The 17,224-nt window shown below is 45.7% G+C and overlaps 1 protein-coding gene across 4 annotated transcripts in view; it reads left to right on the top strand.

Moving 5' to 3' along the window:
* LOC133224437 (pleckstrin homology domain-containing family G member 4B-like) overlaps window positions 1–17,224 on the top strand; it is a 92,984-nt gene that overhangs the window by 21,558 nt on the left and 54,202 nt on the right. For all 4 annotated transcript variants that reach the window (XM_061375921.1, XM_061375920.1, XM_061375919.1 and 1 more), the window contains 3 exons: window positions 1,838–3,986; window positions 9,670–9,885; window positions 13,427–13,550. In XM_061375921.1, the coding sequence (XP_061231905.1) occupies window positions 1,838–3,986; window positions 9,670–9,885; window positions 13,427–13,550 (2,489 nt within the window). The remainder of the gene's footprint in view (window positions 1–1,837; window positions 3,987–9,669; window positions 9,886–13,426; window positions 13,551–17,224) is intronic.

The raw sequence follows: 17,224 nt of genomic DNA, 5'->3' as shown, positions 1-17,224 counted from the left end.
GAGATGGGCTAAGGTGTTGTGACATTGCTTAATGATTTTAAGCAATGGGAACACATCCAGAGAATAAGCTGCAGCGTTGAGGAGGAGCAGTTATTGAATCAGAAGGATGATTTGGGCTTCTAAGCCTCTGAGGTACTTTGCAGCAGGTGCAGTGAGGATTAAAAACCTGGCTGGGCTGAGGAAAGTAAACCTTGATGAATATAGGAAAGAGATTACTTGATGCCATTACCTGTTGTTTCAGGGTGCATGAGGACCCATGAGGTTCCTTCCAGTTCTGTGGTTTCTCTGCTATATAGCAAAATATTTGATTTAAAGGTTTGGGGTTTTTTTTTTCCACATCTGTCTGTTCTTCAACTGTATTTTTATAGATTGCTCTGACTGTCAAGACTTCCATTTGGCCATGTAAGAGAAACAAAATAAAATGGCTGAAGTCTGATGCTGCCAATGTCTTTGGGCTTTCAGATGACAGCTTTCTAATTTAAGAATTGCATCTGGTACAGGTGAATCCTGTTTAAGCCCTTGTCATGGACAGAGAAAAATGAAATTAAATCATGAGTTTCATGATTATGTCATGGCTTAATTGAAATCTTACTTTACCCAATCAGAATCAAGTTCAAAGCAGTGATTTTATTTTTTTTTAAATTATCATAAAGCTGTAAATAATTGAGTCAAGTCTGTTCAGCCACGAAACTTAATTCTACTTGATTGGGATTTGTGTGAGACTTGTCCTGCATGCTGCTATGTTTTTGGAAGGAGGAAAACCCTTGTATGTGAAGGGCTTGCTGCCTTCTTTCTCTGTGGTTTTGCTGTGCTTACCTCACTTGCTTTCTTTCTCCTGCTTTGTCTTGCTCTGCAGTATCTCCTTCTGTTTGCTGGTAGGCTGCAGCCATCCCTTGCTGCTATATCCCATGTAACTTGTCTCCATGCATCTCATGTAGGCTCTTGATAGCACAAGAGGGGTGATGTGTTTTATCTGGCTCCATGCTCTTTAATTTGGCTTCACCAAAATTAGGTAGAACATGCTGCACACTCCAGCAGAGCACATGAGGGAATAAAAACAAGTCCTCAGACAGACCTTGGCACTTCCATTCTGCTGTCCTTCATGAGCAAAGCTTTTCATTAGTCTGCTGGAAGGGAGGGGAAGACCCACCACTGCTTCACCAGGGAAAAGACATCTCATCGTGCCAGGCTGACTAATGGCAGAGGTTTCTGCAATCTATAGGCCTCATCTGGCAGCTCTGTGTCGAGTGTACCTGGTGCAACCTAGAGCTCACTGTGGATGTTCTAGAACTGATGGGTGTTATTTGTAACCTCTGCTAAGGCTGTGGGTGGTCTTTAGTTGTGGACAATGGGTTTTGTCCGTGCATTGTAAGCAGACTGCTCTTTGCCTGTGTTTCTGTAATGGCACTTGGTTAGGGATGCTGTATGGTGTGGATTTTCTCTTTCTTGGTCAGTCCAGTTGGCCCAAATGAATCACAAATGAGGCAGAGATGGTCTCCTGCCTTCAGCTCTTGGAAGTGAGAACTCCTGATTATGCTGGGGTTCTGGGGCTTAGACCTCTGCCTGTCTGTGCTGACTCATCTTTAAAACAGGGCTGAAACTTCTGGCAGCTCATCGGTTCTTCAGATTCTGAGACGGTGCTGACTTGCGTTGGTAGCTTTTCTTTGTTTCTGCTTTTTGAAGAGAAGACCTCAGAGTGGAGAACTCCCCTACATTAATGACCAAAGACCCTAAATTCAACTGTTGTATCGCTACAGCTGTGAAAGAGAAGCATTGATCTCTCTTGTCCAAAAGCTTGAGCTGTTCCTGATACTGAAATTCTCTCTTTTCTCTCTAGGTTCAGTACTGTGGCTTGCTGTTTCGCCATGAGGGCTGGCCCCTCTGTATCCATGAGAAGATTGTAGTCCACCTTGCTTCCATTGACTGGCGAATCTTGAAGCCCGGTGACTTCTACCTGCAGGTGGTTCCCTATCTGAAGAAGTCTCCACGTATTGTATTGAAATGTTTGGCAAAGGACAACCATAATGTAGAGGAAGTTGTGATTCCAGAAGTTTCCTATACGTCTATTTTTACTCTAGAATGGTTAAGTACTTTCAATGGAGAGCGGATGGGTATAGCACTGGAAAATTGTTTACTAACCACTGATGATAAAATATTTCGTGTCCCCTGGGATAAAGTGGTTAATCCTGAATTTATAAATAAACCAAAAATAATTGAAAACAGTATCATCTCTCCAGAAATTACAGAGGAACGTTCAGTTTTGTGCCTCCCCATGGACCATGCTGAGTGCAGTTCACCAGACCTAGGATCTCCGTATCTGCACGAAGAAAGTCTAATTCAAGACAACCTGGTCATCAGCAGCACAGCTCACCAGTTAAGTGAAGCTCTTGTCAATGGTGCCTGTACAAGTCCTGTGCCTCAAGAGAACTTGAAAAGTGAACTTGAAGGGGAGTACGTTGAGCTGACAGAAGTTTCACTGCCCAGGTTTGGGCCACAAACAGGCTCTTTAACGCAGTCACTAGCTTTAAATTCTCTAACTCAGCCCAGAACAAGAGTGAATGCATCTAGGGGCAAGCACAGGTTCATTGTCATTCAAGACAGTACCTACTGCAAGAACATAATTCAGTCAGCACTTATGCAGAAAGAGCACTGTCAAACAGACACCCTGAGAATCTCTTCTGCAGAAGTTCTCAAAAATGTAATTCCCTTGGAAAGCAGCAAACTGGTGGCACATGGAGAGCTCTCTCCAGAAGGTCAGCTGATACCAGGTGGCCCTAGAAACATGGGGAATAGCGTTCCTGGGGCTGAGTCTCCTGTCTGCAGTGCAGAAGATTCATCTGCAGAGCAGGAAATCTGCAGTGAACACTCAGTCGATTTGAGATACGAACTCTGCAGCTACAGTGCTGGAGACAGTGTCAGCTGCAAAGCACAAATGCCTGATGCTCCTGGAAACATGGAAAGAGAAAGTGATGGTCCTAGTGAAAATGCTGGTGTTGAAATATCAGAGCAGAGCCCAGAAACAATTGTAGATGCTACTGCTGCTGTGGAGGAGATGATGATAGGAGCACATGGAGAACCACTGACTGAGGGGCAGGATGAGGTGGCACAGATCTGTGCCTCTCCTGTCTTTGTCTCAGGGTCTTTGGGCCCACACTGCACACTGAAGAAAGGTTCTGATATTTTTTGCCAGAGTGGAAGTGAAAGTGTTGCACCAGCCCAGGCCACTGCATTGCTTTTCACACCTGAGGGTTCAGATGTAGGTGTGGAGGGAGGCTCTCCTTCAGGGGACACAGCAGATGCAGAAGTTGTTGGTGCTTGCTTCAGTGATCAGGAAGCAAACCTTAGTTCTCCATTAAACCCTCCAGAACAGAAACAAAGAGAAGTAGATGAATTTGAGCTGGGAAGATGGGACAGCCCAGAGGAAGTCAAAGAGGCTGAACAAATATTGACTGCAAATGGGAGTCAGACTAGTCAAAGTCACTGCTATGATGAAGCTCCTACAGATGGGCTCTTGTCAGGTGGTGAAGAGCAAAAGGTCTCTACCTGTTGGCATAACGAAGCTGAAGAAGTCACAGTACTCCAAGCTGCTCTGTCAGCAGAGGGTGATCAAATGGCAGCACAATTAAATAGCACTGATGATTTGATGGGCCCTGATGCACAAGCAGAAGGCTCAGGTCAGTGCAGAACCCAGAGGTCTGGAGAGGGATGTGAGGAGCCACAAGGACAAGTAGAAAGCCATAGCTGTAAAAGTGAAGAGAGCTTTGTGCTGAACCCAGATCACGTCACAGTACAGGACTTGCAGGAAGGAGAAGAGAACCAGGGAAGTTTTTCCTGTGGGGAAAAGTCAACTATACCCTTAAAACCACTGGAATCTGTTGAAAAGGAACTGGAAGTTGGACCACTTCCAGCAGGACCCAAGGGGCATATGGAGTGCACCATTCTGCACTCCCACCAAGAGGCAGCTTCTGGGGCATCACGTCCTGAAGGTACAGCAATTGGGTGCGAGTGTGTTTATCTGTTTGATAACATGGGTAGAAAGCAAAGTCTTCAAGAGGCACTGCTGACAAGTGTGTCTGCTGGGAGGCTTTGGGCTAATAGCAGGAACTAGAGGAAGGTGATGAACTTGTAATTTTTGTGGTTTGAAATTAATTTTCTGTTCCCAGGTGGGTTTATGTAGAAGTTTTGTTCAGTAATTCTTTACAAATTTACATTGGTACAGAACAAAGTTCCACGGTAAGAGACTTTTTTCAGTTAATCTGATTGCTGGTGACATCCACCCATTACATACACTGTGTGCAGGTTATGGGTGCATGAGGATGCATGGATGCAATACGGATGTGTGAGAAAAGAATGTCTTAACCATACAGGTCTTTCATAGTTGAAAACTGACTTTAGGAAGGTGGCTGTGGCAAGAGAAAGCAGCTTTGGATACCAAAGTAAAATTCTAGTTGTGTAAACATGACCTGAAGATCAACAAATGTGTGTGCTGGTAACTGATCTAAGAAGCAAACTGCAGATTGTGGTGTTCCTCCTTCTCACCCTTCCCTTACAGCATGCTTTCTTCAGCTTGGTTATGTTTCAAGTAGGAGCTATTTAACTCCAGTTGGAGAGCACAGAGAAATCAAGTATCTAACTTCAACTCAAACAGTATGTTCAAACAGGTCTTGCCAAGGCTCCTGTGTGGGAGTTGTGTTCGTTCTGAAGGAATCAAAGAGGCAACCTAGGTATCTGTGCTTTTTGCAACAAGCTGTAGGAAGGCAGCTTTTAACCACATGGATGTGATGTTGGCTCTGCTGAGTCTGGCAAGCTGTAGATATGCAGATCTCATGGAGGAGCCGGTGTGTGGCGGGGGCGGTGGAACATGCCATTCCAGTTCAGCAGCTCTTATTCTCTGAGACCCCTGGCTAGGAAGATTACCTGGATTGGGATACTGGAGTGAGGACTATTGAGAGGGTTGGAGGTACAGATCTACACTGCTAAACTGTGTCTGTAGAGGAACAGGTAAAGAGCTGGTTGGCTTGGGACAGGCTACCAGTGTAGTGCTTGCATTGGTCCTAAACTGTGGATAAGAGCCTGTATCAGTGCTGCAGCACTGCTCCATGTGGCTGCAAATGCAGCTGCTTTCCCAAGCATCCAAAAGTCACATTTTACCCAGTGCCTTACTGTGACTTCCTAATGGAACTCAAGTGACTGTTGATTAAAATGAAATTTCATTCACACCTGCATCAAAATATTTTAATTCCATAATTAGGCAAACCCACAGTTGCCAGGTATTTCTGATAATTCAGCCTCCCAATACCTTAAGGGGGCCTACAAGAAATCTGGATAGGGACTTCTTACAGTACAAGGGGGAATGGCTTTAACCTGACAGAGGACACTGAGATGAGCTCTTAGGCAGAAGTTCTTCCCTGTGCAGGTGCTGAGGCCCTGGCACAGGTTGGCCAGAAAAGCTGTGGCTGCCCCATCCCTGGCAGTGTTCAAGGCCAGGTTGGATGGGGTTTGGAGCAACCTGGTCTAGTGGAAGGTATCCCTGCCTGTGGCAGGCAATTGGATGTGAATGAGCTTTAAGGTCCCTTCCAACGCAAAGCATTGGGATTCTATGATACTTCTGGAGTGACAAGCATTTATCTTCTGTGAAGCTCAGAAGTTTCTTTTTCTGCAGTATGCATCCCTCTGAGGATCTACCACCATAAGCAGAAAAAGAGAGGTCCTCTTCTGCCTGTCTTTAGGGGATGATGTCTCCTGGGGCTGTATGTCAGTAAAGAACAACACCATTGGTATCCATTCCCCTGACCAAGCTGAACCCAGTCTGATTTTGTTTTTCTGAAGGACTGGACCCCAGAAAGATGGGCTGTGTTAAGTGCTGGGTGCACAGAGAGTCTTCTCATTATTTCAGTAGCTGCTTGCTTGTTCTGTGTTCCCGTCTCCTCTGTCTAAAATAAGCCAGGTCCAGCTGGTGTGTGAGACAGAAGTGTGATGTTCTTCCTGTTCCACAGGATAAGTTGTCGTAATGGACCTCTCTGCGGTGTGTGTGGAGTTTGTTCTTAATGAAATACAATTTAAATGTTTCCAGGGATTTGGCTGAAATAAGTGACATAGGTGGCTCAGTTCTGCAGGTGTTAAAATTTGGCATTGCAGTTAAAAAAAAAACCCCTGTTATCTCAGAGTTTATAAAGCCAAAGAAACAAATCACCAGGAAAACCCACAAACCAACCCCTCCTTAAGGCACAGGGGCAGCTGTGCCATGAGTATTTCATAAACACTATACCTGGGACTATAATAAGCTTAATCCATTTGATTTGACATTCAAACAGGCCATCCAATTATCTAGCCCCATTACCCCCTCGGAGATAGAATAATAAGATAATTCAGAGATAAAATTATGAAGTGGAGCAAATGTCCTACAAATGGACTTTCTTCGAGTCAGTGTCTACACAAGTTAAATTCTCTGTAAATGTGTCTTGGTGGTGTCATTTTCTTGCTAGGATTGGAAACTGGGTATTTTGCCTAAACTATAGATAACAACAAGGCTTAAGCTTTACTGGGTCAGTTGGGAACTGCAGTTCTCATCTCAGCAATAGTGGGCAGATGTATGATTTGCTGTGTGTGAGGTGGAGGAGCTTGGTTGTTACAGCAGACACTAGATTATGTCAAAATACACATAATGGGGCATTGAGTTTATTGTGTCTGCAGGTTTTTCCTTGTCCCTTAAGTCTCTCCTCTTCCTCCTGCCTCCCATTTGGCTCATTTTCTGCACAAATATGGTCTATAACTTAGAAAGATTTTGTGTCAAATGGGAGCTGTTTTGAGTTGGCTTAAAATTCTCACTGGCTGCATTCACAGAGAATGTAACTGCTGTTTTCTTCTAATGACTAACCTGAAGTGAAAGTGAGTTTTGAAACTTTGCAGCTCCTGAAAGAATCCCTGTATTTTGGAAGTGGAAAGTATCTTGATAGCAAGGAATTGGTTGAAAAGCCACACTGGGGCATATTCGGCAGCACCTGCTGGGGCGTTCCATTCCTGCTCCCTGTTACCACATGATGTTAGCATAGATGATACTGGTACCGGGGCAATTGGCAGGAAAAATGCTATGTCTCTTTGAAATGCACACAAACAAATCCTTCTCTACCACTTCCTTAACCTCAGGGAAAGGAGGAACCTGCAAACATGGTAAAATCAGATGTCCCAGCTCCCAGTTTGCGTTTTGATGTAATCCTCCACATTCTACAGTTTCCGCTTCAGTAAGTGCCTCCACTCCGCACTGCAAATAACAAACAGTGTTCTGGGGCCTGTGTGGAGAGAGGTGGTGTCTGAAGAGCTGAACTGAGCCCGAGAGGCTTGGGGAAGAGGTTTGTTTGGGTAAGATGGATGTAGTCTGGAGGCTGCATGACTCCAGTGAAGTTTCTCTTGGACTGAAAAGCCCGAGCACCAGGACTGTGCTTCTCTCATCTAGTTTTGGAAGCTGCTTATTCCAGAGATATCCAAGGCAGGGCTGCCATGTACATTTGTGTCTTTTTCTTGCCCTAGTGGTACCTTCAGTATGTTCAGTTTCTTGTCTTTAAACATGACCTTCTGGTCTTCTTTGCAGGCTTTCTGCATTTACTGCAGATTCCTTTACCACAGACTGGGTGGTTCTGTTTATTGTCAGGTTTAAAGCACCTTGAGAAGATGACTTGTTCTCCTAGAAAGTCTGTCAATGTGAAACCTTTGGGGCACAACATATGTGATCCTGTGAACTTCAAGATACCCCATTTACAGGAGATCGGTGCTCCCCTGAAATACTGCTTCAGGAAGATCTAGCGGTGTTGTCCAAAGTGACTGACCTCTTGCATTGCTGGAAGGTGAAGGCTGAGGTAGTGCTAGGAACAGAACTGAGCTCTGCTACATACCAAAACCTTGCAGAGCCCTGAAGCCATCGCAGCAGTTTACATGGCCAGATGCAGCAGATGCCAACCTGGGTCCCAGCAATGCTCCCTCAAGAGGGGTGTTACCAAAAACTAATGAGCAGTGGCTCCACCATGGCCTCAATGGTGCAATGCTCTGGAGCCCCTGCTAGTTTCCCCCTGCTGTCAGATAATTTTGCACAGTGAGCCACGCTGCTCAGGGCATTTCTTACCCACTTTAGCAATTTTGAAAGCAGCTGGGCCTGAGTCTCAACCTGTAAATCTTCATTGCTAAAACTCGTATTGAAAGCCACTTCAAGAACTGCTTTGTTCCTGGTCCTGCTCTTTAATGAAGTATTGGAATCTGTTAGTAAATAAACTGAGTCAAGTGTCAGCATTGTTGATGTAGCAGGAAGGTAGGATGGTTGAAGTCAATTTTAAATAGCAATTAAAATGTCTGACTTCACAGCAAGCAAATAAATATGCCACTGTTCTGTTTTCCTAAAGAAAGGTTGATTTATGTTGTTGGGTATTGAAGTATGGGGGTTTGCAGTGAAGTACAGCCTTTTCTTTAGTCTGTCTTTCTGGCAAGCAGTGGAATAGTCTAGCAGAGTACTTAGGGTGCTGAAGGCATAGTGTAGATGTATGTGTTGTTGAAGATACATTTTTGCCTTCTAATCTCTATGATGGTGGGACATGGAGACTAATACTTACACAGTAGGTAGTAGAGGGTTTTTTTTTCTTTTCTCCAATTACTTTTACAACAAAATTGAAACTTTATGAAACTAGCATTATTATCATGGAATCCCAAGAACGGTTTGTGTTGGAAGAGACCTTATAGCTCACCCAGTTCCAACCCCCTGCCACAGGCAGGGACACCTTCCGCTAGACCAGGTTGCTCCAAGCCCTGTCCAGCCTGGCCTTAGCTTCCATGTTGTTGCTTAGGTATTTAATTTTAGAATAAACTGATTCTTATAACTTGTACTTTACAGCTGAGATATTGGGCAAGGCCAGCATTTTCTCCAGTTCTCAGACAGAGCTGATTAGTGTAATCATCCTGTTCTTCAGGGTTTTAAAGTAAGTTCCTGACTTTCACAGTGACTGTTAATTAACGTCTGAACAAGCAGGAACAAGGTCTCTGGCTACTTTTCAGTTGACTTGTCAGCCTCCAGTTGACTTCATGTTTTCAGGAATTAATCTAAAAATGGTGTTGGGGGAGTAATTCTGCTCTGGAGCAGCTCACCCTGTCAGAAACTGGTTTATCACTGCACTGTGGTCAAGCTGCTGGAGCTTGGCCAGGGACTTGTGCTGTGCCAGACGTTCAGGCTGTGAGCAGACATGTACTGCTTGATATGTTACCTTTAAAAATTACTTGGACTACAGTAATCCTGATCTGAATTGAGGTTTTGTACCTTGCAAACTTTGCAGTTGTTTTTTGGGTTTTGTGATGGGTTTGTTTTTTTTTTTTTAGTTTTGTCTGTTTGTTTGTTTGTTTGCTTGTTTGCTTGTTTTTGGGGGGCTGTTTTTGTGGGGTTTTTTTGTTTGGTTTTTGTTTGTTTTTTTTGTTTGGTTTGTTGTTTTTGTTTTGTTTTGTTTTGTTTTGTGTGGGGTTTTTTTAGTAGAATTACAGTAGTATTAATGTTTTAGAACCAGTTTGGAACATACCTGCTAGCAGTGTGGGGACTGGAGGGTGTTGGGGGTGGAGGAATTCCTCTTCAGTCCGGTACTCACCTGGGACCTTCTGGGTGGAGCTCTGCTCAGCTTCTGACTGCTGTTTGTCTTACAGGGATGGTGTCTGAAGGGGCAGAGACTAGAAAAGAAGCAACTGGTGCAGATGTGTTGAAACCAGTGAGTGAAGTCAGTCCCCTGGAGGAGGACTCAACAGCCATTACTATCCCGACATCCCCAGCTCCTGGGGCTGCCTGGGGTAGTCGGTCTGCACCTGCCATAGCCAAGGATGTGAACCCAGAAGTGCTCAGGAGTGGAGTTGCCTACCTGCCTGGTGAGTAGCTGAGCCAGAATATGCCTGGTAAGTGTGATTTGAGGAGGGCAGAGGAAATGAGCCTCTGCTGGCAGCGCTGTAGACTCTGCAACTCTGCAGACTGGCACTGCAGTGCCAGTTCCATTTCTTTCACCCCAGACCTCTCCAGGACCAACACTTCTTGAATTATGTAAAATTTCTGGATGGGAAGGACAGGAAGTAGAACTTCCCTCTCATGAGAGTCATATTAACTTGCTCCCAGGACTCTGAAAATGTAAACCAAGCACCTCTGAGTCAGAAATGCCATATCTGTGGGCTCATCCCAGTAGTTCAAAAAGAAAAGAGTGAGGGAGCAGCTAATGATAGGCTGATGGGCCTGACATCAGACCTGGTCGAAACAGTAAGACCTTGATTCACTTGGGAGATAATTAAAGGATGGAAGATGCCATTTGACAGTGCTCTTGTAAAACCAGTTTTATTCTTGGTAATTAGAAGTTTGTTTGATTAAATGTAGCTGCCTAGATATAATAGATTTTTAGAAAACATTTGATTTCATGACACATAGTGTTGGCATATCCCAGTGAGGTGTGGCTGAAGCAACATGTGGGATGAACGATAGCATAGCTGAGTATCAGATGACAAAACTAGCTGTCAAAAGAGGGCTTCCCAGAATTGTATTGCTGAGATCAGTTATAGGTCAAACGTTATTCGGTGTTTACATCTGATATGGGAGCTCCCTTTCAACCGGAACCTGATTCTATGATCTCCTGCTCAGTGCTGGGACTGCAAGACCAGCTTTGACCTGGGATGTGTAAAGGAGAGGGGATGACTAGTCAGACTAAGAAAGTGCTTTTAACCTGTGTATACTTGGGATGATGCCTCTCAAATAGTTTGGGCTGTTCCGCTGCCTCTGTTATAAAAGGAAGCGGTTGATTTTGGAGGTGGTGCAAGGAAGGGTGACAGCCATTGTGTGATTGAATTGGATGTCTTACGGCAAGAGACTGGGAAGTTGCTTATCTTAAAATCCTAGAATGGTTTGGGTTGGAAAGGACCTTAAAGCTCATTCAGTTCCAACCCCCTGCCACAGACAGGGACACCTTCAACTACACCAGGTTGCCCCAAGCCCTGTGCAGCCCAGCCTTGAACACTTGCAGGCATTTCATAAGATGATTGAGAATGAGGTGAAAACACCTCTGTGCAGGGAAGGAGGAAGGGAAATAAGATTTGTCCAGTCTTCCAGAAAAAAGTGAATGAGAAACCAGCTGCAGGGCAGAGTTGAGGTACACTCAGACTTTGTAACAGAATGTAACTTTGCCTTGGGAGGTAAATTGTTAAAACAAATTGGAAAGGAGGATTTCTAATCTTCTGGTCTGCTGAGCAGGTTGGATGTTCTCATACTGTGTACAACAGCCAAAAAATCACAGGGTTTGAGAGAGGGGTCTGTCAGAGAAGCTCATAGTCTGTGCTGTTGAAGAAGCCAGACTGTGATCCAGTGTTCTAGTTGTTTCCTTTGTCATAGAGTCCTACCAGAAATGTACAGCTGTTAAACATGGCAAACGTGTCTGAGTATGGGATGAAGATATGTATCCTTGAGGTGCATTTAAGACACAAGGTTTGGGTTTGACATCACTTCTAAGGGAAGAATCATGTTTTCTGTAGCAGCAGTATTAGTTTTGAGTGACATCTTTGATCTCATGTGTCTCCTTGGATTTCAGTAGCTAAGTCCTGAGGGAATGCCCTCACCAGTTACTTAAATGCTTTCTGTTATACCTTAATAATGATACATTAATTACATTAGAAGGGATAATTTTTATAAGGTATAGTCAATAAGAGCTAATTAATTATCTAGTATCTTATGGAGTTGGGAATAAATCTTCCTTTCAGGAGTTTCAATTCTGTATGCTGCTCTTGGATCATCTGGTTATGCCACTCTTGGGAACCTAGCCCTAGTGCTTGCTTTTTTTCCCTGGCTAGGCAATTCCCAGGCTCCTATAAGGAGGTTCAAGGTTTACTCTAGTTCTGGCAATGCCCAGCCACCCTAACGGACAGAAGATGTTGCTTCAGAGAAAGGAAGATTTTACTGACCTGGGTTATTGAGCCGTTTGCCCAGTAACCAAGTGCTTTGCTTTTATCTTCTGATGATCCCCTTAGAAGGTATATTAGGAAGCTTTTTCTAATTTCTGTCTAGCTCTTTGATTACACAGTGTCCAGAGTACAGTAGTGTGGGAGTAATAAGCCTCCTCCTGAGCCACACAGACAGTGGAAGATTTTGTCCCTGCTGTTAGCAGGAGGGAGCCTGTGCCACAGGTCTGGTCCCTGGGAGCAAGAAAGTCCTGCTCCTGAATGATGCCCATCTGTGTCGGTGGCTCTTACTCAAGTCACGTCCTAGTGATGGCTTGAGGTCGCACCATGGCAGTTTTCTCTGCTTGGGGCTGTCTGTACATGTTTTACCTGTCCACTTGCATGCTTGTCCCTGGAATGGGGAGAGAGGTGGTCCAGAACTGTATGTCCTGTGGTAGCAATAAAGTTCAGAAGAGACAGAATGACAGTACTTTCTCTAAGCCTCTGGTTCTGTCTTGTGGTTGGAATTTCCCACCCTAACCCCTCCGTACAATTTGTATGGCAGGAACTGACTCCCGTTCTTGTGAATTACTCTTCACACAGGAGAGGTGTAGTCCCTACTGTTAGCCAAATTGGTTACCTCCCTGGTTCTTCAGTTCTCTTCCTTTCCTTCAGAGTTCTTGGTGCATGTTGTGGCTGAAGCCTAAAGCCAGACTATCGCTCAGTTTTTGGAGCTCCTAGAGCAGGCTTGGTTCCTGTGATGTCTTTGGGCTTTTGGAAGGCAGGAGCAGGGAACTCTTCTGGCTGACTGAAGTAGAGGGGTTTCTCTTTCCTCAATGTATCACTGCTCAGCTGTGTTGCCCGTGCTGTGCCTTATCTATTCCTAGGCACTGAGCAAGCTCTGACAGTAATGACAGCCTGGTGCTGACTTGGCCCTCATCAGAACAGTGCCCTTCTGGTCTGCATGCTTTGCAGCTGTGATTAAGAGCACTGGGCTCTTGCTCCTCCAGGGCTTTGCTCCCAGGAGGAAATGTCTGGTTCCATGTGGATGCCCAGTCTTATTAGGTAGCACATGTTGTTCTGCAAACCTGCCTGCATTCTCTCATCTGACAGCAATGTGAATACTGTAACATAAGTTAGGGTGTTAAAAGATGAGATTATTTACCTGGAATTTGAGATTCTTGCTTTTCTCACATGGTTGGGTTATCATTAGCCAAATTCAGCCATATTTTATGAAGAACATCTGGCTGTGTAGAAGAGAGCACTACAAATGCAGCACTACTGTGAGAGAAAGACAAGCAGAGCTCAGCTACTTTACTCAGACAGCATGTGGATACTTTGGAAGGGCGTATATAGCCTACCACAAGTTCTGTGGACTTGATTAGTCCATTTCCAGGAAGGTGATGGGGTGGTAGTAGGGGAATATGGGGCATACGCACCTAGAATCAGACTCTGTTTACTTCCTTGTGTGACATTTTGTTTCCCCCTCCTCTTTTTACAGGTACCAGAGATAAATCAGGACGTGCAGTGACCATAATAACAACAAGGAACACAGTCTGGTTAAATCCCCACTGCAATACCACTGAGCTTGTGCGCCTTCTTCTGTATTTGCGTAGCATCCCAAGGTTTGTGACACTTTTGGGCTGACAGGCTTTTCCTTTTGGGGGTGTAAGCTGTGGCAGAGGGTGGAACAGGTTGACTTTATTGCCCTAGGAACCTGATGCAGATTGTCCCAAAACTGTAGAGATGGGGATCAACTGCTAGGGTGAACTGGCTTGTGTTCAATAAGCATGCTTGGAATGGAAGGTTACAGACTCTTTAGAAAAGACAGGCCTGGCAGGCGCGGAGGGGGAGTTGCCCTTTATGTTAGGGGTAGGCTGGAGAGTATGGAACTGTCTGGGGACAGGGGAGCAGTTAACAGAGAGTTTGTGGGTCAGGGTTAAAGGGAGAACAGTGATGGGAGACATTACTGTGGGGATCTGTTACAGACTGCCTGATCAAGAGGAATCTGCGAATGAAGCACTCTATAGGCAGATAGGAAAAGCCTCACGCTCACAGGCCCTTGTTCTCATGGGTGACTTCAACCACCCTGACATCTGTTGGAATGACTGTACAGCCCAGCACAAGCAATCCAGGAGGTTCCTTGGTTGCGTGGAAGACAACTTCCTTCTGCAGGTAATAGAGGAGCCGACAAGGAGAGGTGCCATGCTTGACCTTGTGCTCACCAACAGGAAAGGGCTCGTTGGAAATGTGGCGCTCCAGGGCAGCCTTGGATGCAGTGACCACGAGATGGTCGAATTTGAGATCCTCAGGACAGTGAGAAGAGCGTGCAGCAAGCTCACTGCCCTGGACTTCAAGAGAGCAGACTCTGGCTTCTTCAGGAACCTGCTTAGTAAGGTTCCATGGGATATAGCCCTAGAGGGCAGGGGGGCCCAAGACTCTTGGTTGGTCTTCAAGGATCACCTGCTACAAGCTCAGGAGTGCTGCATCCCAACTAGAAGGAAGTGCAGCAGGAGGGCCAGGAGACCTCCTTGGATGGATAAGGAGCTCCTGAGGAAACTTCAATAGAAAAAAGAGTCCTATAGAAAGTAGAAGCAAGGACAGGCGGCCTGGGAAGAGTACAGGGATGTTGTCCGGGAAGCCAGGGACCAGGTTAGGAAAGCTAAGGCCCAGTTAGAATTAAACTTGGCTAGGGATATTAAGGATAACAGGAAGGGATTCTACAGGTACATAGCAAATAAAAACCAGACTAGGGAGAATGTAGGCCCCCTCAGGAAGCTCTCGAGTGAAGTAGCTACATAGGATTTGAAGAAGGCTGAGGTTCTGAATGACTTCTTTGCCTCGGTCTTCACTGGCAAAGGTTCTGATCACACCACCCAAGTCTTGGAAGGCAGACGTGGGGACTGTGAGAATGAAGACCTTGGGCCCAATGTAGGAGAGGAACTGGTTCGAGACCATCTTAAAAATCTGAACATACACAAGTCTATGGGTCCTGATGAAATCCATCCGTGGGTCCTGAAGGAGCTGGCGAATGAAGTTGCTAAGCTGCTGGCCATCATATTTGAAAAATCATGGCAGTCAGGTGAAGTTCCCAATGACTGGAAAAAGGGAAATATAACCCCCACTTTCAAGAAGGGGAAAATGGATGACCCAGGGAATTACAGACCAGTCAGTCTCACCTCTGTGCCTGGCAAAATCTTGGAGCAGATTCTCCTGGAAGGCATGCTAAGGCACATGAAAAACAACAAGGTGCTTGGTGACAGCCAGCATGGCTTCATCAAGGGGAAATCCTGCCTGACCAATTTGGTGGCCTTCTATGATGGGGCTACAGAACTGATGGACAGGGGTAGAGCAGTTGATGTCATCTACCTGGACTTGTGCAAAGCGTTCGACAATGTTCCACACGACATCCTTGTCTATAAATTGGAGAGACATCAATTTGATGAATGGACCACTCGGTGGATAAAGAACTGGCTGGATGGCTGCACACAAAGAGTTGTGGTCAATGGCTCAATGTCCAGCTGGAGACCAGTAACGAGTGGTGTCCCTCAGGGATCGGTGTTGGGACCGGTCTTGTTCAACATCTTTGTCGCTGACATGGACAGTGGGATTGAGTGCGCCCTCAGCAAGTTTGCCGATGACACCAAGCTGTGTGGTTCGGTTGATCCGCTGGAGGGAAGGAATGCCATCCAGAGGGACCTTGACACGCTTGTGAGGTGGGCTGATGCCAACCTCATGAAGTTTAACCATGCCAAGTGCAAGGTCCTACACCTGGGTCGGAGCAATCCCAGGCACAGCTACAGGCTGGGCAGAGAAGAGATCCAGAGCAGCCCTGCAGAGAAGGACTTGGGGGTGCTGGTCGATGAGAAAATGAACATGAGCCGGCTTCAGTGTGCGCTTGCAGCCCAGAAAGCCAACCGTATCCTGGGCTGCATCAAAAGGAGTGTGACCAGCAGGTCGAAGGAGGTGATCCTGCCCCTCTGCTCTCGTGAGACCTCACTTGGAGTATTGTGTGCAGTTCTGGTGTCCTCAACATAAAAAGGACATGGAACTGTTGGAACAAGTCCAGAGGAGGGCCACGAGGATGATCAGGGGACTGGAGCACCTCCCATATGAAGACAGGCTGAGAAAGTTGGGGCTGTTCAGCCTGGAGAAGAGAAGGCTGCGTGGAGACCTCACAGCAGCCTTCCAGTATCTGAAGGGGGCCTATAGGGATGCTGGGAGGGACTCTTCATTAGGGACTGTAGTGATAGGACAAGGGGTAATGGGTTAAAACTGAAGCAGGGGAAGTTTAGATTGGATATAAGGAGGAAATTCTTTCCTGTTAGGGCGGTGAGGCACTGGAATAGGTTGCCCAGGGAGGTTGTGAATGCTCCATCCCTGGCAGTGTTCAAGGCCAGGTTGGACGAGGCCTTGGGTGATATGGTTTAGAGCGAGGTGTCCCTGCCCATGGCAGAGGGGTTGGAACTTGATGATCTTAAGGTCCTTTCCAACCCTAACTATTCTATGATTCTATGCTGGCAATTCTGTGTCTGCCTTGTGCACATGCTGTGATAGAATTAGGTATGTACTGTATGTTTTCATACATTGCCATGCATCCACGCCATTCTTGTTATCCTTCATTAGCTCAGAAAATGGGATTTGGAAGCTCTGACAGGGCAGTCACGCAGCAGCTCCGTGGTAGTGTTGTGACATGATATTTTAGGACCAGCCCTTCAAGCTGAGAGGGAGGGAGGATCTGCAAGGATTGAGAAAATCTGAATTGATGTCTGGCTGACAATTCGTTTTGTAGTCTGCAGGCTAGAGTTTGCTGCAGTTACTTTTCCGTTCAGTATGACAGACACCTTCATTATTCCCTCCAGCTCATCTCAGGCTCTGCTGAGCCTTTGTTTCATTTTTAGATGATTAAACTATTGATAGGTAAAGCTTAACCCTCTGTTAGTGATTGTTTGTTCTGTTAACAAACAAACTGTGGATAAAAGGAGAAACCTTCTGCTACTCATGTTTGTTTCTTATGCTTCTCCTTTCAAATCCAATACTGGGCAAGATCTTTGGGGCTGATGCAGAAGGGCTTTTCTTGTGAAGCAGTGTGGTTAAGGCCAAGCTTGTCCCTGAATGCAATTAGGAAGGACTGGGTTTCCTGTGTGGATTTCCCAGAGTGGCCATCAGCACCTCTGCCATCAGTGAGATGTATCCTAGGAACTGGAAAGTTCAGGTGGAAATAGCGAAGGTAAAAACAAATCCAGGAGGTGGTTTCCATATGTATATATATTTTGGTTAGGAGAAGGTGGCCAGTTAG

This window comes from Neopsephotus bourkii, unplaced genomic scaffold, assembly GCF_033783945.1.
Source record: "Neopsephotus bourkii isolate Nb327-2 ecotype Australia unplaced genomic scaffold, CSIRO-AGI_Nbou_v1 NB_1680, whole genome shotgun sequence".
Taxonomy (NCBI): domain Eukaryota; kingdom Metazoa; phylum Chordata; class Aves; order Psittaciformes; family Psittacidae; genus Neopsephotus; species Neopsephotus bourkii.
This window is presented reverse-complemented; position numbering and strand designations above follow the sequence as displayed.